This window comes from Somniosus microcephalus, unplaced genomic scaffold (genome assembly GCF_052327205.1).
Source record: "Somniosus microcephalus isolate GS21.2 unplaced genomic scaffold, FLI_Smic_1.0 unresolved_chr4, whole genome shotgun sequence".
NCBI lineage: Eukaryota > Metazoa > Chordata > Chondrichthyes > Squaliformes > Somniosidae > Somniosus > Somniosus microcephalus.
Genome location: NW_028225182.1, coordinates 24,485,423 through 24,505,187, shown reverse-complemented (window position 1 = coordinate 24,505,187; position 19,765 = coordinate 24,485,423). Strand labels below are relative to the sequence as shown.

Below are 19,765 nucleotides of genomic sequence, written 5' to 3'. Positions count from 1 at the left end.
GGTGTGAATAATGCTGAATCAACAGTTGAGTCAAAGAAGGGCAGTGAGATTGGAGTAGTGGTGTTAAAAGCACTGAATCAACAGGTGAGTCAAAGAAGGTCAGTGAGATGGGAGTAGTGGTGTGAATAGTACTGAATCAACAGGTGAGTCAAAGAAGGTCAGTGAGATTGGAGTAGTGGAGTGAATAGTACTGAATCATCAGGTGAGTCAAAGAAGGTCAGTGAGATGGGAGTAGTCGTGTGAATAGCACTGAATCAACAGGTGAGTCAAAGAAGGTCAGTGAGATGGGAGTAGTGGTGTGAATAGTACTGAATCAACAGGTGAGTCAAAGAAGGGCAGTGAGATGGGAGTAGTGGTGTGAATAGTACTGAATCAACAGGTGAGTCAAAGAAGGGCAGTGAGATGGGAGTAGTGGTGTGAATAGCACTGAATCAACAGGTGAGTCAATGCAGGTCAGTGAGATGGGAGCAGTGGTGTGAATAGTACTGAATCAACAGGTGAGTCAATGCAGGTCAGTGAGATGGGAGTAGTTGTGTGAATAGTACTGAATCAACAGGTGAGTCAAAGAAGGTCAGTGAGATTGGAGTAGTGGTGTGAATAGTACTGAATCAACAGGTGAGTCAAAGAAGGGCAGTGAGATGGGAGTAGTGGTGTGAATAGTACTGAATCAACAAGTGAGTCAAAGAAGGGCAGTGAGATGGGAGTAGTGGTGTGAATAGTACTGAATCAACAGGTGAGTCAATGCAGGTCAGTGAGATGGGAGTAGTGGTGTGAATAGTACTGAATCAACAGGCGGGTCAATGCAGGTCAGTGAGATGGGAGTAGTGGTGTTAATAGCATTGAATCAACAGGTGAGTCAAAGCAGGTCAGTGAGATGGGAGTAGTGGAGTGAATAGCACTGAATCAACAGGTGAGTCAAAAAAGGTCAGTGAGATGGCAGTAGTGGTGTTAATAGCATTGAATCAACAGGTGAGTCAAAGCAGGTCAGTGAGATGGGAGTAGTGGTGTGAATAGTACTGAATCAACAGGTGAGTCAATGCAGGTCAGTGAGATGGGAGTAGTGGTGTGAATAGTACTGAATCAACAGGCGAGTCAATGCAGGTCAGTGAGATGGGAGTAGTGGTGTGAATAGTACTGAATCAACAGGTGAGTCAATGCAGGGCAGTGAGATGGGAGTAGTGGTGTGAATAGTACTGAATCAACAGGCGGGTCAATGCAGGGCAGTGAGATGGGAGTAGTGGTGTGAATAGTACTGAATCAACAGGCGGGTCAGTGCAGGTCAGTGAGATGGGAGTAGTGGTGTGAATAGTACTGAATCAACAGGTGAGTCAATGCAGGTCAGTGAGATGGGAGTAGTGGTGTGAATAGAACTGAATCAACAGGCGAGTCAATGCAGGTCAGTGAGATGGGAGTAGTGGTGTGAATAGTACTGAATCAACAGGTGAGTCAATGCAGGTCAGTGAGATGGGAGTAGTGGTGTGAATAGTACTGAATCAACAGGGGAGTCAATGCAGGTCAGTGAGATGGGAGTAGTGGTGTGAATAGCACTGAATCAACAGGTGAGTCAAAGCAGGTAAGTGAGATGGGAGTAGTGGTGTGAATAGCACTGAATCAACAGGTGGGTCAATGCAGGTCAGTGAGATGGGAGTAGTGGTGTGAATAGTACTGAATCAACAGGTGAGTCAATGCAGGTCAATGAGATGGGAGTAGTGGTGTGACTAGCACTGAATCAACAGGTGGGTCAATGCAGGTCAGTGAGATGGGAGTAGTGGTGTGAATAGCACTGAATCAACAGGTGAGTCAATGCAGGTCAGTGAGATGGGAGTAGTGGTGTGAATAGCACTGAATCAACAGGTGGGTCAATGCAGGTCAGTGAGATGGGAGTAGTGGTGTGAATAGCACTGAAGCAACAGGTGGGTCAATGCAGGTCAGTGAGATGGGAGTAGTGGTGTGAATAGTACTGAATCAACAGGTGGGTCAATGCAGGTCAGTGAGATGGGAGTAGTGGTGTGAACAGTACTGAATCAACAGGTGAGTCAATGCAGGTCAGTGAGATGGGAGTAGTGGTGTGAATAGCACTGAATCAACAGGTGAGTCAATGCAGGTCAGTGAGATGGGAGTAGTGGTGTGAATAGCACTGAATCAACAGGTGAGTCAATGCAGGTCAGTGAGATGGGAGTAGTGGTGTGAATAGTACTGAATCAACAGGTGAGTCAATGCAGGTCAGTGAGATGGGAGCAGTGGTGTGAATAGCACTGAATCAACAGGCGAGTCAATGCAGGTCAGTGAGATGGGAGTAGTGGTGTGAATAGTACTGAATCAACAGGTGAGTCAATGCAGGACAGTGAGATGGGAGTAGTGGTGTGAATAGTACTGAATCAACAGGCGGGTCAATGCAGGTCAGTGAGATGGGAGTAGTGGTGTGAATAGTACTGAATCAACAGGTGGGTCAATGCAGGTCAGTGAGATGGGAGTAGTGGTGTGAATAGCACTGAATCAACAGGCGAGTCAATGCAGATCAGTGAGATGGGAGTAGTGGTGTGAATAGTACAGAATCAACAGGCGAGTCAATGCAGGTCAGTGAGATGGGAGTAGTGGTGTGAATAGCAATGAATCAACAGGTGAGTCAATGCAGGTCAGTGAGATGGGAGTAGTGGTGTGAATAGCACTGAATCAATAGGCGAGTCAATGCAGGTCAGTGAGATGGGAGTAGTGGTGTGAATAGCACTGAATCAACAGGTGAGTCAATGCAGGTCAGTGAGATGGGAGTAGTGGTGTGAATAGCACTGAATCAACAGGTGAGTCAATGCAGGTCAATGAGATGGGAGTAGTGGTGTGAATAGTACTGAATCAACAGGCGGGTCAATGCAGGTCAGTGAGATGGGAGTAGTGGTGTGAATAGTACTGAATCAACAGGTGAGTCAATGCAGGTCATTGAGATGGGAGTAGTGGTGTGAATAGCACTGAATCAACAGGTGGGTCAATGCAGGTCAGTGAGATGGGAGTAGTGGTGTGAATAGCACTGAATCAACAGGTGAGTCAATGCAGGTCAGTGAGATGGGAGTAGTGGTGTGAATAGTACTGAATCAACAGGTGAGTCAATGTAGGTCAGTGAGATGGGAGTAGTGGTGTGAATAGTACTGAATCAACAGGTGAGTCAATGCAGGGCAGTGAGATGGGAGTAGTGGTGTGAATAGCACTGAATCAACAGGTGAGTCAATGCAGGTCAGTGAGATGGGAGTAGTGGTGTGAATCGCACTGAATCAACAGGTGAGTCAATGCAGGGCAGTGAGATGGGAGTAGTGGTGTGAATAGTACTGAATCAACAGGTGGGTCAATGCAGGTCAGTGAGATGGGAGTAGTGGTGTGAATAGTACTGAATCAACAGGTGAGTCAATGCAGGTCGGTGAGATGGGAGTAGTGGTGTGAATACTACTGAATCAACAGGTGAGTCAATGCAGGTCAGTGAGATGGGAGTAGTGGTGTGAATAGCACTGAATCAACAGGCGGGACAATGCAGGTCAGTGAGATGGGAGTAGTGGTGTGAATAGTACTGAATCAACAGGCGAGTCAATGCAGGACAGTGAGATGGGAGTAGTGGTGTGAATAGTACTGAATCAACAGGTGAGTCAATGCAGGTCAGTGAGATGGGAGTAGTGGTGTGAATAGTACTGAATCAACAGGTGAGTCAATGCAGGTCAGTGAGATGGGAGTAGTGGTGTGAATAGCACTGAATCAACAGGTGAGTCAAAGCAGGTCAGTGAGATGGGAGTAGTGGTGTGAATAGTACTGAATCAACAGGCGGGTCAATGCAGGTCAGTGAGATGGGAGTAGTGGTGTGAATAGTACTGAATCAACAGGTGAGTCAATGCAGGTCAGTGAGATGGGAGTAGTGGTGTGAATAGCACTGAATCAACAGGTGAGTCAATGCAGGTCATTGAGATGGGAGTAGTGGTGTGAATAGCACTGAATCAACAGGTGGGTCAATGCAGGTCAGTGAGATGGGAGTAGTGGTGTGAATAGCACTGAATCAACAGGTGAGTCAAAGAAGGTCAGTGAGATGGGAGTCGTGGTGTGAATAGTGCTGAATCAACAGGTGAGTCAAAGAAGGGCAGTGAGATTGGAGTAGTGGTGTTAAAAGCACTGAATCAACAGGTGAGTCAAAGAAGGTCAGTGAGATGGGAGTAGTGGTGTGAATAGTACTGAATCAACAGGTGAGTCAAAGAAGGTCAGTGAGATTGGAGTAGTGGAGTGAATAGTACTGAATCAACAGGTGAGTCAAAGAAGGTCAGTGAGATGGGAGTAGTGGTGTGAATAGCACTGAATCAACAGGTGAGTCAAAGAAGGTCAGTGAGATGGGAGTAGTGGTGTGAATAGTACTGAATCAACAGGTGAGTCAAAGAAGGGCAGTGAGATGGGAGTAGTGGTGTGAATAGTACTGAATCAACAGGTGAGTCAAAGAAGGGCAGTGAGATGGGAGTAGTGGTGTGAATAGCACTGAATCAACAGGTGAGTCAATGCAGGTCAGTGAGATGGGAGCAGTGGTGTGAATAGTACTGAATCAACAGGTGAGTCAATGCAGGTCAGTGAGATGGGAGTAGTGGTGTGAATAGTACTGAATCAACAGGCGGGTCAATGCAGGTCAGTGAGATGGGAGTAGTGGTGTTAATAGCATTGAATCAACAGGTGAGTCAAAGCAGGTCAGTGAGATGGGAGTAGTGGAGTGAATAGCACTGAATCAACAGGTGAGTCAAAGAAGGTCAGTGAGATGGCAGTAGTGGTGTTAATAGCATTGAATCAACAGGTGAGTCAAAGCAGGTCAGTGAGATGGGAGTAGTGGTGTGAATAGTACTGAATCAACAGGTGAGTCAATGCAGGTCAGTGAGATGGGAGTAGTGGTGTGAATAGTACTGAATCAACAGGCGAGTCAATGCAGGTCAGTGAGATGGGAGTAGTGGTGTGAATAGTACTGAATCAACAGGTGAGTCAATGCAGGGCAGTGAGATGGGAGTAGTGGTGTGAATAGTACTGAATCAACAGGCGGGTCAATGCAGGGCAGTGAGATGGGAGTAGTGGTGTGAATAGTACTGAATCAACAGGCGGGTAAATGCAGGGCAGTGAGATGGGAGTAGTTGGGTGCATAGCACTGAATCAACAGGTGCGTCAAAGAAGGGCAGTGAGATTGGAGTAGTGGTGTTAAAAGCACTGAATCAACAGGTGAGTCAAAGAAGGGCAGTGAGATGGGAGTAGTGGTGTGAATAGCACTGAATCAACAGATGAGTCAAAGAAGGTCAGTGAGATGGGAGTGGTGGTGTGAATATTACTGAATCAACAGGTGAGTCAAAGAAGGTCAGTGAGATGGGAGTAGTTGTGTGAATAGCACTGAATCAACAGATGAGTCAAAGAAGGTCAGTGAGATGGGAGTAGTGGTGTGAATAGTACTGAATCAACAGGTGGGTCAATGCAGGTCAGTGAGATGGGAGTAGCGGTGTGAATAGTACTGAATCAACAGGTGAGTCAAAGAAGGGCAGTGAGATGGGAGTAGTGGTGTGAATAGTACTGAATCAACAGGTGGGTCAATGCAGGTCAGTGAGATGGGAATAGTGGTGTGAATAGTACTGAATCAACAGGCGAGTCAATGCAGGTCAGTGAGATGGGAGTAGTGGTGTGAATAGTACTGAATCAACAGGTGAGTCAATGCAGGTCAGTGAGATGGGAGTAGTGGTGTGAATAGTACTGAATCAACAGGTGAGTCAATGCAGGTCAGTGAGATGGGAGTAGTGGTGTGAATAGTACTGAATCAACAGGTGAGTCAATGCAGGTCAGTGAGATGGGAGTAGTGGTGTGAATAGTACTGAATCAACAGGTGGGTCAATGCAGGTCAGTGAGATGGGAGTAGTGGTGTGAATAGTACTGAATCAACAGGTGAGTCAATGCAGGTCAGTGAGATGGGAGTAGTGGTGTGAATAGTACGGAATCAACAGGTGAGTCAAAGAAGGTCAGTGAGATGGGAGTAGTGGTGTGAATAGTACTGAATCAACAGGTGAGTCAATGCAGGTCAGTGAGATGGGAGTAGTGGTGTGAATAGTACTGAATCAACAGGTGAGTCAAAGAAGGTCAGTGAGATGGGAGTAGTGGTGTGAATAGCACTGAATCAACAGGTGAGTCCAAGAAGTTCAGTGAGATGGGAGTAGTGGTGTGAATAGCACTGAATCAACAGGTGAGTCCAAGAAGTTCAGTGAGATGGGAGTAGTGCTGTGAATAGTACTGAATCAACAGGTGAGTCAAAGAAGGTCAATGAGATTGGAGTAGTGGAGTGAATAGTACTGAATCAACAGATGAGTCAAAGAAGGTCAGTGAGATTGGAGTAGTGGTGTGAATAGTACTGAATCAACAGGTGAGTCAAAGAAGGGCAGTGAGATGGGAGTAGTGGTGTGAATAGTACTGAATCAACAGGCGAGTCAATGCAGGTCAGTGAGATGGGAGTAGTGGTGTGAATAGTACTGAATCAACAGGTGGGTCAATGCAGGTCAGTGAGATGGGAGTAGTGGTGTGAATAGTACTGAATCAACAGGCGAGTCAATGCAGGGCAGTGAGATGGGAGTAGTGGTGTGAATAGTACTGAATCAACAGGCGGGTAAATGCAGGGCAGTGAGATGGGAGTAGTTGGGTGCATAGCACTGAATCAACAGGTGCGTCAAAGAAGGGCAGTGAGATTGGAGTAGTGGTGTTAAAAGCACTGAATCAACAGGTGAGTCAAAGAAGGGCAGTGAGATGGGAGTAGTGGTGTGAATAGCACTGAATCAACAGATGAGTCAAAGAAGGTCAGTGAGATGGGAGTGGTGGTGTGAATATTACTGAATCAACAGGTGAGTCAAAGAAGGTCAGTGAGATGGGAGTAGTTGTGTGAATAGCACTGAATCAACAGATGAGTCAAAGAAGGTCAGTGAGATGGGAGTAGTGGTGTGAATAGTACTGAATCAACAGGTGGGTCAATGCAGGTCAGTGAGATGGGAGTAGCGGTGTGAATAGTACTGAATCAACAGGTGAGTCAAAGAAGGGCAGTGAGATGGGAGTAGTGGTGTGAATAGTACTGAATCAACAGGTGGGTCAATGCAGGTCAGTGAGATGGGAATAGTGGTGTGAATAGTACTGAATCAACAGGCGAGTCAATGCAGGTCAGTGAGATGGGAGTAGTGGTGTGAATAGTACTGAATCAACAGGTGAGTCAATGCAGGTCAGTGAGATGGGAGTAGTGGTGTGAATAGTACTGAATCAACAGGTGAGTCAATGCAGGTCAGTGAGATGGGAGTAGTGGTGTGAATAGTACTGAATCAACAGGTGAGTCAATGCAGGTCAGTGAGATGGGAGTAGTGGTGTGAATAGTACTGAATCAACAGGTGGGTCAATGCAGGTCAGTGAGATGGGAGTAGTGGTGTGAATAGTACTGAATCAACAGGTGAGTCAATGCAGGTCAGTGAGATGGGAGTAGTGGTGTGAATAGTACGGAATCAACAGGTGAGTCAAAGAAGGTCAGTGAGATGGGAGTAGTGGTGTGAATAGTACTGAATCAACAGGTGAGTCAATGCAGGTCAGTGAGATGGGAGTAGTGGTGTGAATAGTACTGAATCAACAGGTGAGTCAAAGAAGGTCAGTGAGATGGGAGTAGTGGTGTGAATAGCACTGAATCAACAGGTGAGTCCAAGAAGTTCAGTGAGATGGGAGTAGTGGTGTGAATAGCACTGAATCAACAGGTGAGTCCAAGAAGTTCAGTGAGATGGGAGTAGTGCTGTGAATAGTACTGAATCAACAGGTGAGTCAAAGAAGGTCAATGAGATTGGAGTAGTGGAGTGAATAGTACTGAATCAACAGATGAGTCAAAGAAGGTCAGTGAGATTGGAGTAGTGGTGTGAATAGTACTGAATCAACAGGTGAGTCAAAGAAGGGCAGTGAGATGGGAGTAGTGGTGTGAATAGTACTGAATCAACAGGCGAGTCAATGCAGGTCAGTGAGATGGGAGTAGTGGTGTGAATAGTACTGAATCAACAGGTGAGTCAAAGAAGGGCAGTGAGATGGGAGTAGTGGTGTGAATAGTACTGAATCAACAGGTGGGTCAATGCAGGTCAGTGAGATGGGAGTAGTGGTGTGAATAGTACTGAATCAACAGGTGAGTCAATGCAGGTCAGTGAGATGGGAGTAGTGGTGTGAATAGTACTGAATCAACAGGTGAGTCAAAGAAGGTCAGTGAGATTGGAGTAGTGGTGTGAATAGTACGGAATCAACAGGTGAGTCAAAGAAGGTCAGTGAGATGGGAGTACTGGTGTGAATAGTACTGAATCAACAGGCGAGTCAAAGAAGGGCAGTGAGATGGGAGTAGTGGTGTGAATAGTATTGAATCAACAGGTGAGTCAATGCAGGGCAGTGAGATGGGAGTAGTGGTGTGAATAGTACTGAATCAACAGGCGGGTCAATGCAGGGCAGTGAGATGGGAGTAGTGGTGTGAATAGTACTGAATCAACAGGTGAGTCAATGCAGGTCAGTGAGATGGGAGTAGTGGTGTGAATAGTACTGAATCAACAGGCGGGTCAATGCAGGGCAGTGAGATGGGAGTAGTGGTGTGAATAGTACTGAATCAACAGGCGGGTCAATGCAGGGCAGTGAGATGGGAGTAGTGGTGTGAATAGTACTGAATCAACAGGCGGGTCAATGCAGGGCAGTGAGATGGGAGTAGTGGTGTGAATAGTACTGAATCAACAGGCCGGTCAATGCAGGGCAGTGAGATGGGAGTAGTGGTGTGAATAGTACTGAATCAACAGGTGAGTCAATGCAGGTCAGTGAGATGGGAGTAGTGGTGTGAATAGTACTGAATCAACAGGCGGGTCAATGCAGGGCAGTGAGATGGGAGTAGTGGTGTGAATAGTACTGAATCAACAGGTGAGTCAATGCAGGTCAGTGAGATGGGAGTCGTGGTGTGAATAGCACTGAATCAACAGGTGAGTCAATGTAGGTCAGTGAGATGGGAGTAGTGGTGTGAATAGCACTGAATCAACAGTTGAGTCAATGCAGGTCAGTGAGATGGGAGTAGTGGTGTGAATAGCACTGAATCAACAGGTGAGTCAAAGAAGGTCAGTGAGATGGGAGTAGTGGTGTGAATAGCACTGAATCAACAGGTGAGTCAATGCAGGTCAGTGAGATTGGAGTAGTGGTGTGAATAGTACTGAATCAACAGGCGAGTCAATGCAGGTCAGTGAGATGGGAGTGGTGGTGTGAATAGTACTGAATCAACAGGTGAGTCAAAGAAGGTCAGTGAGATGGGAGTAGTGGTGTGAATAGTACTGAATCAACAGGTGAGTCAATGCAGGTCAGTGAGATGGGAGTGGTGGTGTGAATAGTACTGAATCAACAGGTGAGTCAAAGAAGGGCAGTGAGATGGGAGTAGTGGTGTGAGTAGTACTGAATCAACAGGTGAGTCAATGCAGGTCAGTGAGATGGGAGTAGTGGTGTGAATAGTACTGAATCAACAGGTGAGTCAATGCAGGTCAGTGAGATGGGAGTAGTGGTGTGAATAGCACTGAATCAACAGGCGGGTCAAAGAAGGGCAGTGAGATGGGAGTAGTGGTGTGAATAGTACTGAATCAACAGGTGAGTCAAAGAAGGGCAGTGAGATGGGAGTAGTTGTATGAATAGTACTGAATCAGAAGGCGAGTCCATGCACCTCACTGAGATGGAGCGGGTAGTGGAACTATTAAATCGAAGCTCAGTAGATGAACCAATGCTGGTCAGTGAGTTGGAGAGTTTCGTGAAACGGGTATTATTAGGTTTAATGGGTGAAGACAGGATATGCTCTCACTGCAGTCAGGGAGTGGTGGAGACAGAGATGCACTTCCTCACAGCTTGTGGAAAATATCAGGGCATCAGGGAGAATTTCTACCAAAAATTCTCACAAATATGCCCTGATTTCAGAAATCTGAATGACAACCAAAAACTCCCATTCCTACTGGGAGAGGAGAGAAGCTGTATAACACTGGCGGCACGCTATGTTACAGCTTGCCATGAACAGAGAGCCAACCAGTAAACTAAGAAAAGAATATATATAAACAATGCGAATGTATATTTATACACTCAGGGATATACCTGTTTATACACTGTATGAATAGAACTGCGTTTATGTGGTAAACCATAAATATATTTTGATGCTTTGGCAACATAAAATGTTACTTATCATGCCAATAAAGCGATTTGAATTGTGAATTGTGAATTGTGACTTAGTACTGGTCAGTGAAATGAAGGGGTAGTGAAAACGGTTGTACTGGGCTGTATAGACAAATCAGGGTCCATAGGTGATTCAGTGTTGATTAATGAGATGGAGACGTAGTGGAAGATTTGGTGCGACTAGGTTCGATAGGTGAAGAGCTGCAGATCATTGAGATTAACACAGAGTAAATGAAATAGATTTAAGCGCATCACTGCTGGTCTGATGCTGAAGCTATACTGAATTGACCTGTACTGCAGATCCCGCTGCTCAATGTGGGGATCAAGTTGTGGTCATATATTTTGTGAAATAATTGGTACACCACAGGCCAAAGAGACAACTTGCCGAGCAGAATGGGAAAGGCGACTGTTCGTCTTTCAGGGTAAGAGGTAGGTAAAACACGAGGCAATGAGTATCGAATTATCAGCTCGATAATATCACCAGGTCGGAAGTAGCTAAAGGTGTGGGTGGCGCGCTTTTTCAGATAATATCCATCCAATATCGCTAAAGTACTAAAATGTGGGTGAGCTAGGATGGAGTACAAACAATTGATCTGCTGGTCGCCAATCCCTCTCCCTGTTAATTAATCAAATATATATAAGTTGATATGAATCGACAACACACGATCTATATGATTTCTGCATTTTATGCGGCCAGTGCGTGTTATAATATTGCCGCCAATACAACAGTGAATTTTGCTTTATTACTTTCTTGCTAACTTTTTATTTATTTATTTATTTCTACACAGCAAACATTTTATGACGGGTGTCGTCAACTGGAATAGATGTGAACCGTGATGAATGAATTTTATGAAAGAGGGGGCCCAGAATAAATGGTCAGACTATGGTTTATAAATTGTTAAAAGAGAAGGAGAATGCTGCGGGTGCTGGAAATCTGAAATAAAGTTAGAACATGCTGGAAACAGTCAACAGGTCAGGCGGCATCTGTTGAAATTGCACCGGAGGGATTGGAGGGTGTGTTGCACACTGGGATTAACATTATTATTTCACTACATAAGTTTTCTCTGTTTACTTTTATGCTAATGTCCTTTGCTTTATTTAACACTCGAAAGGGAGCAACTTTGTTATTTATTTTTTGCTGACACTGGGGCATCCCAGTGTTTCCTTATAAGTTTTTGAAGAAAAGGAACCAGTGGAAATGTGAGTGGGGATTGTGAGACTTGTATGAGTGGATGAATGTGCAGCATGTATCCCGGTCTGCGGGGCATTATCTGATTGGGAATTCCGCTGTTCTTGTTAAAAATCTTGTTGTGAAAGTTGTTGACTTCATCTGGTTGTTCAGTTAGTGCAATTAAACCCAGTCTCCAGGGGAGCCGATTTTCCGAACGGATGGATTCTCTCTCCAATAAATAAGGGGACTCTTCTCATTGTGTCGATCAGAGAATTGCTCCCAGCATCAACAATAACCAACGAATCATCGATTCTACCCGAAAGGGATAAAATGTCTCTTAGTTTCCTAGACAAGCTCAAGATTCTATGGTTGATTAATGGTATACAAAAGAAGTATTATCCCATCCTGGCTGCAGTCGGTGTCCCAGGTAAGTTACTACCTGGGTCAGGTACTTCAGGAACTGGAGAATAAAATAATGTGACATCGTATTCCTTCTGTGCAACTCTGTTTTATTAATTTCCCTATATGATTCCTTCTTTCTTTCTTCCTTCGTTCCATTCCTTCAGTCTTTATTGGGGTATTTCTTCCTTCCTTTCATTGTTACTTTCTTTCGTTTTTTCTTTCTTTCCTTCTTTCTTTGTTTCTTTCTTTCTTATGTCTTTCTTTCTTGCTTTCTTTCCTTCTTTCTAGCTTTCTTTTCTTCTTTCTTGCTTTCTTTTCTTCTTTCTTGCTTTCTTTCCTTCTTTCTAGCATTCTTTTCTTATGTCTTGCTTTCTTTCCTTCTTTCTTGCTTTCTTTCCTTCTTTCTAGCTTTCTTTTCTTCTTTCTAGCATTCTTTTCTTCTTACTTTCTTTTTCTCTTTCTTTCTTTTTATTACTTATTTTGTTCCTTCTTCCTTTCTCTCTTAATCTTTCAGCTTTACTTTGTTTCTTTCTATGCTTTCATTCTTTCTTTCGTTGCTTTTTCTTTATCTTTTCCTTCTTTCTGTTCTTTCTTTCTTCCTCTCTTTCTTTCTTGTCTATTGATTTCCAACTTCCTTTCCATTGTCTGTTTCAGAATGTCCCAGAATGTTTGTTGTGAAAGGTGATCAAGTGATGAGAGCGATATTTCTTCTTTCTTCCTTTCTTCCATGTTTTCCACCTTCCTTACTTCATTCGTTTCCCTCTTTTCTTTTCTTCCTTTGTTTCATCCTTTCTTTCTTTCTCTCTTCATTTCTTCATTAATTAGTTTCTTTCTTTCTGCCTTTCTCTCTTGCACTCTCTCCTTTCTTTATTACTTGATTTCATTCTTTTTTCTTTCTTTCATTGTGTTTGTCTCTTTCTTTCTCTCTTTCTTGCTTTCATTCTTCATTCCTTTCTAGCTTTCCTTCTTTCTCTCCATTATGTCAAACAATCCCCCCTCATTTTCTCACTCTTTACTTCCTCAGTACTACATTTCTTTATTTTGTTCTAGCTTACTATCCTTCTTCCTTTGTAACTTTCTCTCTCTCTCTCTCTCTCCGTCTCTCTCACTTTCCTTCTCTTTTGTTGTTTTCCAACTTTCTTTCTTTCATATTGTTTTCTTTCATTCTTTCTTTCTTTCATTCTTTCTTTCTATCTTTATTGCTTTCTTTCTTTCTTTCTTCCTTCTTCTTTCTCTCTATCTTTCTTTCAGTATTTCTCACTGCCTTTCTCTCTTTAGTTCTCTGAATCCTTCTTTCTTTCTTTTGTCATTACTTATTTTCTTTCTTTCTCCCTTTCTCTCTACCTTTCACTCTTCGTTCCTTCTTTAATCTTTATTTCACTGTGTTTGCCTTCACCTTTCTCTCTTACTCACTTTCTACCTTCATGTCTTTCTAGCTTTCTTTCTCGCCATTAATTCTAACAATCTCCCCTCATTTTCTCTCTCTTTATTTCTTCAGTGCTCTCTTTCTTTCTTTCTTTTGTTGTAGCTTTCTCTCCCTCTTTCTTTGCAACATTCTCTCTCTCTCTCTCTTTCTCATGCGCTCTCTCTCTCTTTCGTTCCCTTTTATTGGTTCCAACTTTCATTCTTTTGTATGTTTCACATTGTCCCAAGTTCCAGATGTTGCTGTGAAAGATGCTGCAGCAATGGCAGCGCTTCCATTCTTTCTTTTATTTCTATCTTTACGCCTTCCATTCTTTCCTTTTTATGTTCCTTTCTTTCTTTCTCTGTTCTCTCTTTCTACCTTTTTTCTTGCTTTCTTAATTATTTCCACCCTTCCTTCCTTCCATCCTTCCTTTCTTCATCCTTTCTTTCTTCCTTCCTTCTTCAACCTTTCTTTCTTCCTTCCTTTCTTCTTCCTTTCTTTCCTTCATTCTTTCTTTCTTTCTTTCTTCCTTTCATTCTTTTATTCTTTCATTCTTTCCATCTTTCTTACTTTCCTTCTTTCTTCCTTACTTTCTTTCTCTCTTTCTCTCTCTTTCTTGCTTTAACTTTTATTTCATTCTTCCTTTCTTTCATTCTTTCATTCTTTCTCTCTCTCTTTGTTTGTTTAACTTTTATTTCATTATTTATTTCTTCCTATCGCTCTCTTTCTTTTTTTACCTTTTATTTCATTCTTTCTTTCTTTCCTACTTTCTCTCTATCTTTCTCTCTTTCTCTCGTGTGTGTGTGTTTGATAATGGCCCTTGCTGCACAGATGTGCACACCCAATTGATGGTGGCAGTGCATTGGTTTATTATTTACATTTCAGGCAATCGCATAAAGATCCCATTGTTCTTTCAGTCTACAGGCACACGACGTGTTATTCCATTATTCACTTACATTGCTTTCAATACTGAGTGAGAATGTCAGAGAAGAAATTGTTTCCTGACCTCACACAGTCTTTGCTTTCTGCAGGATACAGGCAGTAATTTATTCGTACAAATCAATGCCAACAGATAAATCACAAATGCATTGATTTCAGCAAGTTTTCCTGCTTCACATTAGTGTGACTATTATGAATGGTTACGTTAGAATTAGCAGTTTGAGTTAATGATTATTATTATTCAACTCAGTTAACGTTACTATTTCGAATAATGAATTGGCATTTACAATTTAATCCCTTGTCACTTTGGTACAGTTCTTCGTATCTCTGATTTGGATTCACAGTGATTAAAAGTTGAGTGTTTTGACAGAGAAATCAATCGATCTTGGATTGTATCGCACTCCCTGACTGATCTTGGATTGTATCACACTCCCTGACTGATCTTGGATTGTATCGCACTCCCTGACTGATCTTGGATTGTATCAAACTCCCTGACTGATCTTGGATTGCATCGCACTCCCTGACTGATCTTGCATTGTATCGCACTCCCTGACTGATCTTGGATTGTATCGAACTCCCTGACTGATCATGCATTGTATCGCACTCCCTGACTGATCTTGGATTGTATCGCACTCCCTGACTGATCTTGGATTGTATCGCACTCCCTGACTGATCTTGGATTGTATCGAACTCCCTGTCTGATCTTGGATTGCATCGCACTCCCTGACTGATCTTGCATTGTATCGCACTCCCTGACTGATCTTGGATTGTATCGAACTCCCTGACTGATCTTGCATTGTATCGCACTCCCTGACTGATCTTGGATTGTATCACACTCCCTGACTGATCTTGGATTGTATCGCACTCCCTGACTGATCTTGGATTGTACCACACTCCCTGACTGATCTTGGATTGTATCGCACTCCCTGACTGATCTTGGATTGTATCGCACTCCCTGACTGATCTTGGATTGTATCGCACTCCCTGACTGATCTTGCATTGTATCGCACTCCCTGACTGATCTTGGATTGTATCGCACTCCCTGACTGAATTGGAAACCTACTGAATCCATCCCAACTGAGCAAAGAGCAACATTAGCACCATTTAACTGGAATTTCCATCTTTTCTCCAATCCCAGGATGTGCATTATATTATCAGTCATATTACGCCAGCATTTATGGTAAATGACCATTGTTACAACTGTAGCCTCTAATACAATTCAAAAACTTGCCTCTAACATGAACTACACTAAATATTAATGCTCTGCCTTTGCAGCTTTAGTGATCACCGACCATGGAGCGTAGCGTGTCTGTAACTCCGGTGATCCAATGATTGACCATTGGCAATCCAGGAGAAGAGGATCCAACTGCGCCTCAAGTCACATCGCCAAAACAAACAGGGATTCAGGTTTTATTATCTCCTACCAGGAGCATAAAAATGGAAAAACATACATTACAAGCATTGGATGGGAATGTTTGATTTCTGTCATTTTACAGAAGCCCTCAATGCCTTTAAAAATGACCATAGACAATGTATGAGCACAAAGAGTGGGCGTCACTAGCTCACTGCTGCATTCAGAGGACTCCAAAAATGCCTTTCTATCGCAGCTCCCCACCGCTGGGCATTTAGGTCAAATATAACGACCCAAAAACTACTCACACATACAATTCAAACATGAAAACTTCCCAACTGTTCCTTCTCCGCTGGCTCAGTTGCAAGTGTAGTTCCCAATTCCAGATTGGTTATTTTTGTATTTATTCTAAACTCCAGTTTCTGCTTTTAAACTTGTTTCATTTAGGAACATGGAGTGCTGGCTATTCACCGCCTTGAGCTTTTTCCGCCATTCTAAAAGGTAATGGCTGGTCTATGTCTTAACTCCATCTCCCCACCTTGGTTCCATATCCATTACTATCCTTGTCTATCAAGGGTCTGTCAGTTTCACGTGGAAATTTTCATTTGAGCCCCAGCCTCAACAGTGTTTTGGGGGAGGGAGGTCACGATTTCCACTTCACTCCTTGTAAAGAAATGCTTCCTGACCTCACCCTGGATGGCCGAGCTCTAATTTTAATGTTATTCCCATGCTTTCAGAACTACCCAACCAGCGTTAATAAATTACAGCTATCTACCTTATCAAATTATTCAATTATCTAAAACAGGTCAAATGGATCACACTTATATACTAAAGGGAATACATGACTAGTCTGTGTAATTTGATCTCATTGCTTCAGTTAATTGACGATTTTGGCTGGTTAAAAGCCCTATTGCCAGGATGCCAAACCATAGGTAAAATAACCATATTCTCTCGCTGGAAGCAAAGCCAAACAGCACATTGTTGGCGCATTTCAGGTTAATGTGAAGAACGTTAATGACCCTATGATTTGAACGAATCCGTAATTTCAATGAAATCGCACAAAACTAATGTCGTGGGACAGTGTCTGCTGAATGATATCTGTATTTTATTCTTGTTCACAGTTAACGTGGTGACGATTAAGATCCTGTCTCGGGGAAATTGCGGTCTCTCCAAATGTGTCACTCGCTACTTGGTGGCCATGGCATGGGCAGATCTAATGGTCGTTATACTCGATCTGATACTAAGGCAGATTCCTATTGTTTATTGGGCAAACTTTTCGTTTTTGAGCAAAGTTAGAGTCTGTAATATCCACGCCGTCCTGCTTTATGCCGCCACAGACTGTTCTGTCTGGTTCACTGTCACTTTCACTTTTGATCGATTTGTAGCCATTTGTTGTCAGAAGATGAAATCAAAACACTGCACCGAGAAAACGGCGGTTATTATTTTAGGAACAGTGACTGTGCTTAGCTGTTTGAAAAACGTTTTCTGGTACTTTCTATATGGAAATCAATATTGGCTTTCTAACACTCCCTGGTTTTGCTACGTGCGATACCATGTATCTCGTTCTCTGGTCTGGGCCATTGTTGAATTCATGCATTATACTTTAACGCCACTTATTCCATTTATTTTGATTCTACTGTTCAATGCCTTGACGGTCAGACACATTTTAGTGGCCAGCAGAGTCCGCAGAAGACTCCGGGATCGGAGCAATGGCGACAGTTCCAGTGACCCCGAGATGGCCAGCCGAAGGAAATCCATGGTTGTACTGTTTGTTATATCGGGGAATTTCATACTGTTATGGGTGGTGTTTATGGTCTGTTCTATATTGAAACGATTGGATTATTTGTTTGTACCTGTCTCTGTGCCCACATTTGTACCTGAAATCGGTTTCATGCTCCAGCTCCTGAGTTGCTGCACAAACACTTTTGTTTATGCTGTGACCCAGAGGAAATTCAGAGAGGAGTTGATAAACAGAGTGAAGCAGCCCCTCTCAATGATGGTCAAATTAATGAGATGAGGAGACCTAACACTTCCTAATATTATCATGTATTTTGTATCTTATACTTTAGATTTCACTGTTGGGATCATTTAAATCCTTATACTTTATGGAATATTTTACAATCTGGTCCAATTTTAAAAGTTAATGTCATAGTTCAGGACCTTGCAGCTATTTTAGCAAGGACAGGACCCAGACACGATTTATCTACAGCTGGGGTTTTAGCAGAAAATTGCCCAAGAATGATTAGCTGCTTTTGTCAATCCCATGCTGAGTTCGCAGTTTAAGGTTGTTTGGGGAATGAGTCCTTATTGTGATTTTTTTCCCAAAAATAGTGAAATCGCGTGAAATGTCCCGACATTCAAATGGTGTTCAGTTCCTTAGGGTTTATTCGCTCTGTGCCAGTCTTTAAAGGAAGACATATTTTAAAAAGAAAGACAGACATCAGAAAATAATTAAGGCAGCAGGTTGATTGCGATGTATATTAATCTCTGCCTCATCACTGGAACAGAGAGTGAGAAGGAATCAATGCATCGATATTAAATTCCAGTCAGCCCGGCCCTTCGTTTAAATCTGTTCTTGATTTTTGTAAGTTTTCTTGCAGAAGTTAAACTGAACATATTACATCACAATCAGTGTTTTAAATATTGTTACATTTGATGAATAAAGCAGATTGTGAATCGAAATAAAAGGCATTTTCCCATTGACAACTTCGTCCATGTCTAGATAGACTTGAAGAAACATAGAGATCTGGACAGATTAGAAGTGAATAACATTGCTCAACACCTGGGTAACTGTAGCAAATTCCGTGGTTTCATACTGCACAATACATTGTTCCGGCAGAGCACACTCCCGGATGTCGGTACAGCACATTCCCTGGTCCCAATACAGCACACTACCCGTTACCAATACGGTACACTAATCTCGGTCCAGGTACAGCACATTCACCGGTCATTTAAAGCACACTCCCCGGTCAATGTACTGAACAATTCCCTGAGCCAGTGTTGCTAAATCGCGGGTCCCAGTACAGCACAAACCCCGGTCTCAGTATAACACAAACCCCGGTCTCAGTATAGCACAATCCCCGGTCTCAGTATAGCACAATCCCCGGTCTCAGTATAACACAAACCCCGGTCTCAGTATAGCACAATCCCCGGTCTCAGTATAACACAAACCCCGGTCTCAGTACAGCACAATCCCCGATCATTTAAAGCACACTCCCCGGTCAATGTACTGAACAATTCCCTGAACCAGGGTTGCAAAATCGCGGGTCCCAGTACAGCACAAACCCCGGTCCCGATAAAGCATAATCCATGGTCCCGGAATAGCACAAATCCCGGTTCCAGTACAGCACAATCCCCAGTCCAGGTACAGCAAAATCCCTGGTCCCAGGACAGCACCATCTCCGGTCAATTAAAGCAAACTACCATGTCCCAGTACAGAACAATTCCTTGTCCAAGTACAACAAAATTACTGGTCACAGCACAGCACAATGCCCGTCACAGAAAAATACAAACCCCGATATCTAAACACCATAATTCCCAGTCCCATTACAGCACCAACACCGGTCTCAGTATAGCACAATCCCCGGTCTCAGTATAGCCCAATCCCCGGTCTCAGTATAGCACAGTCCCCAGTCTCAGTATAGCACAACCCCCGGTCCCAGTATTGCAAAATCGCCAGTTACTGAACAGCACAAGCCACGTTCGTGGTAGACCACAACCCTCGGTCCAGGTACAGCACTATCCCCGGTCGCAGTATAGCACAATCTCCGGTCTCAATATAACACAAACCCCAGTCTCAGTACAGCACAATCCCCGGTCCCATTACAGCACCAACCCTTGTCTCAGTATAGCACAATCCCTGGTCCAGTATAGCAAAATCGCCAGTTCCTGAACAGCACAAGCCACGTTCGCAGTAGACCACAATCCTCGGTCCAGGTACAGCACTAGCCTCGGTCTCAGTATAGCACTATCGCCGTTCTCAGTATAACACAATCCCCGGTCTCAGTATAACACAATCCCCGGTCTCAGTATAGCACAATCACGGTCTCAGTATAACACAATCCCAGGTCTCAGTATAGCACAATCCGTGGTCTCAGTATTGCACAATCCCCGGTCTCAGTATAGCACAATCTCCGGTCTCAGTATAACACAATCCCCGGTCTCAGTATAGCACAATTCCTGGTCTCAGTATAGCACAATCCCCGATCTCAATATAACACAATCCCCGGACTCAATATAGCACAATCCCTGGTCTCAGGAAAGCACAATCCCCAGTCTCAGTATA

General features: G+C 43.5%; 1 protein-coding gene across 1 annotated transcript; it reads left to right on the top strand.

The window, feature by feature from the left end:
• Nucleotides 1-11,668: 11,668 nt before the first annotated feature.
• LOC147090046 (putative G protein-coupled receptor 139) lies at nt 11,669-18,186 on the top strand. Its single transcript, XM_085977221.1, has 2 exons — nt 11,669-11,810; nt 16,602-18,186. Exons 1-2 carry the CDS (start codon nt 11,714-11,716, stop codon nt 17,495-17,497), a joined length of 993 nt encoding a protein of 330 aa, XP_085833347.1. The 5' UTR covers nt 11,669-11,713; the 3' UTR covers nt 17,498-18,186.
• Nucleotides 18,187-19,765: the final 1,579 nt, after the last annotated feature.

Coding starts and splice junctions, on each gene's coding strand:
- LOC147090046 (XM_085977221.1), top strand. CDS start 11,714: ATGTCTCTTAGTTTCCTAGACAAGCTCAAGATTCTATGGTTGATTAAT. Junction 11,811..16,601: donor GGCTGCAGTCGGTGTCCCAG/GTAAGTTACTAC, acceptor TCTTGTTCACAG/TTAACGTGGTGACGATTAAG.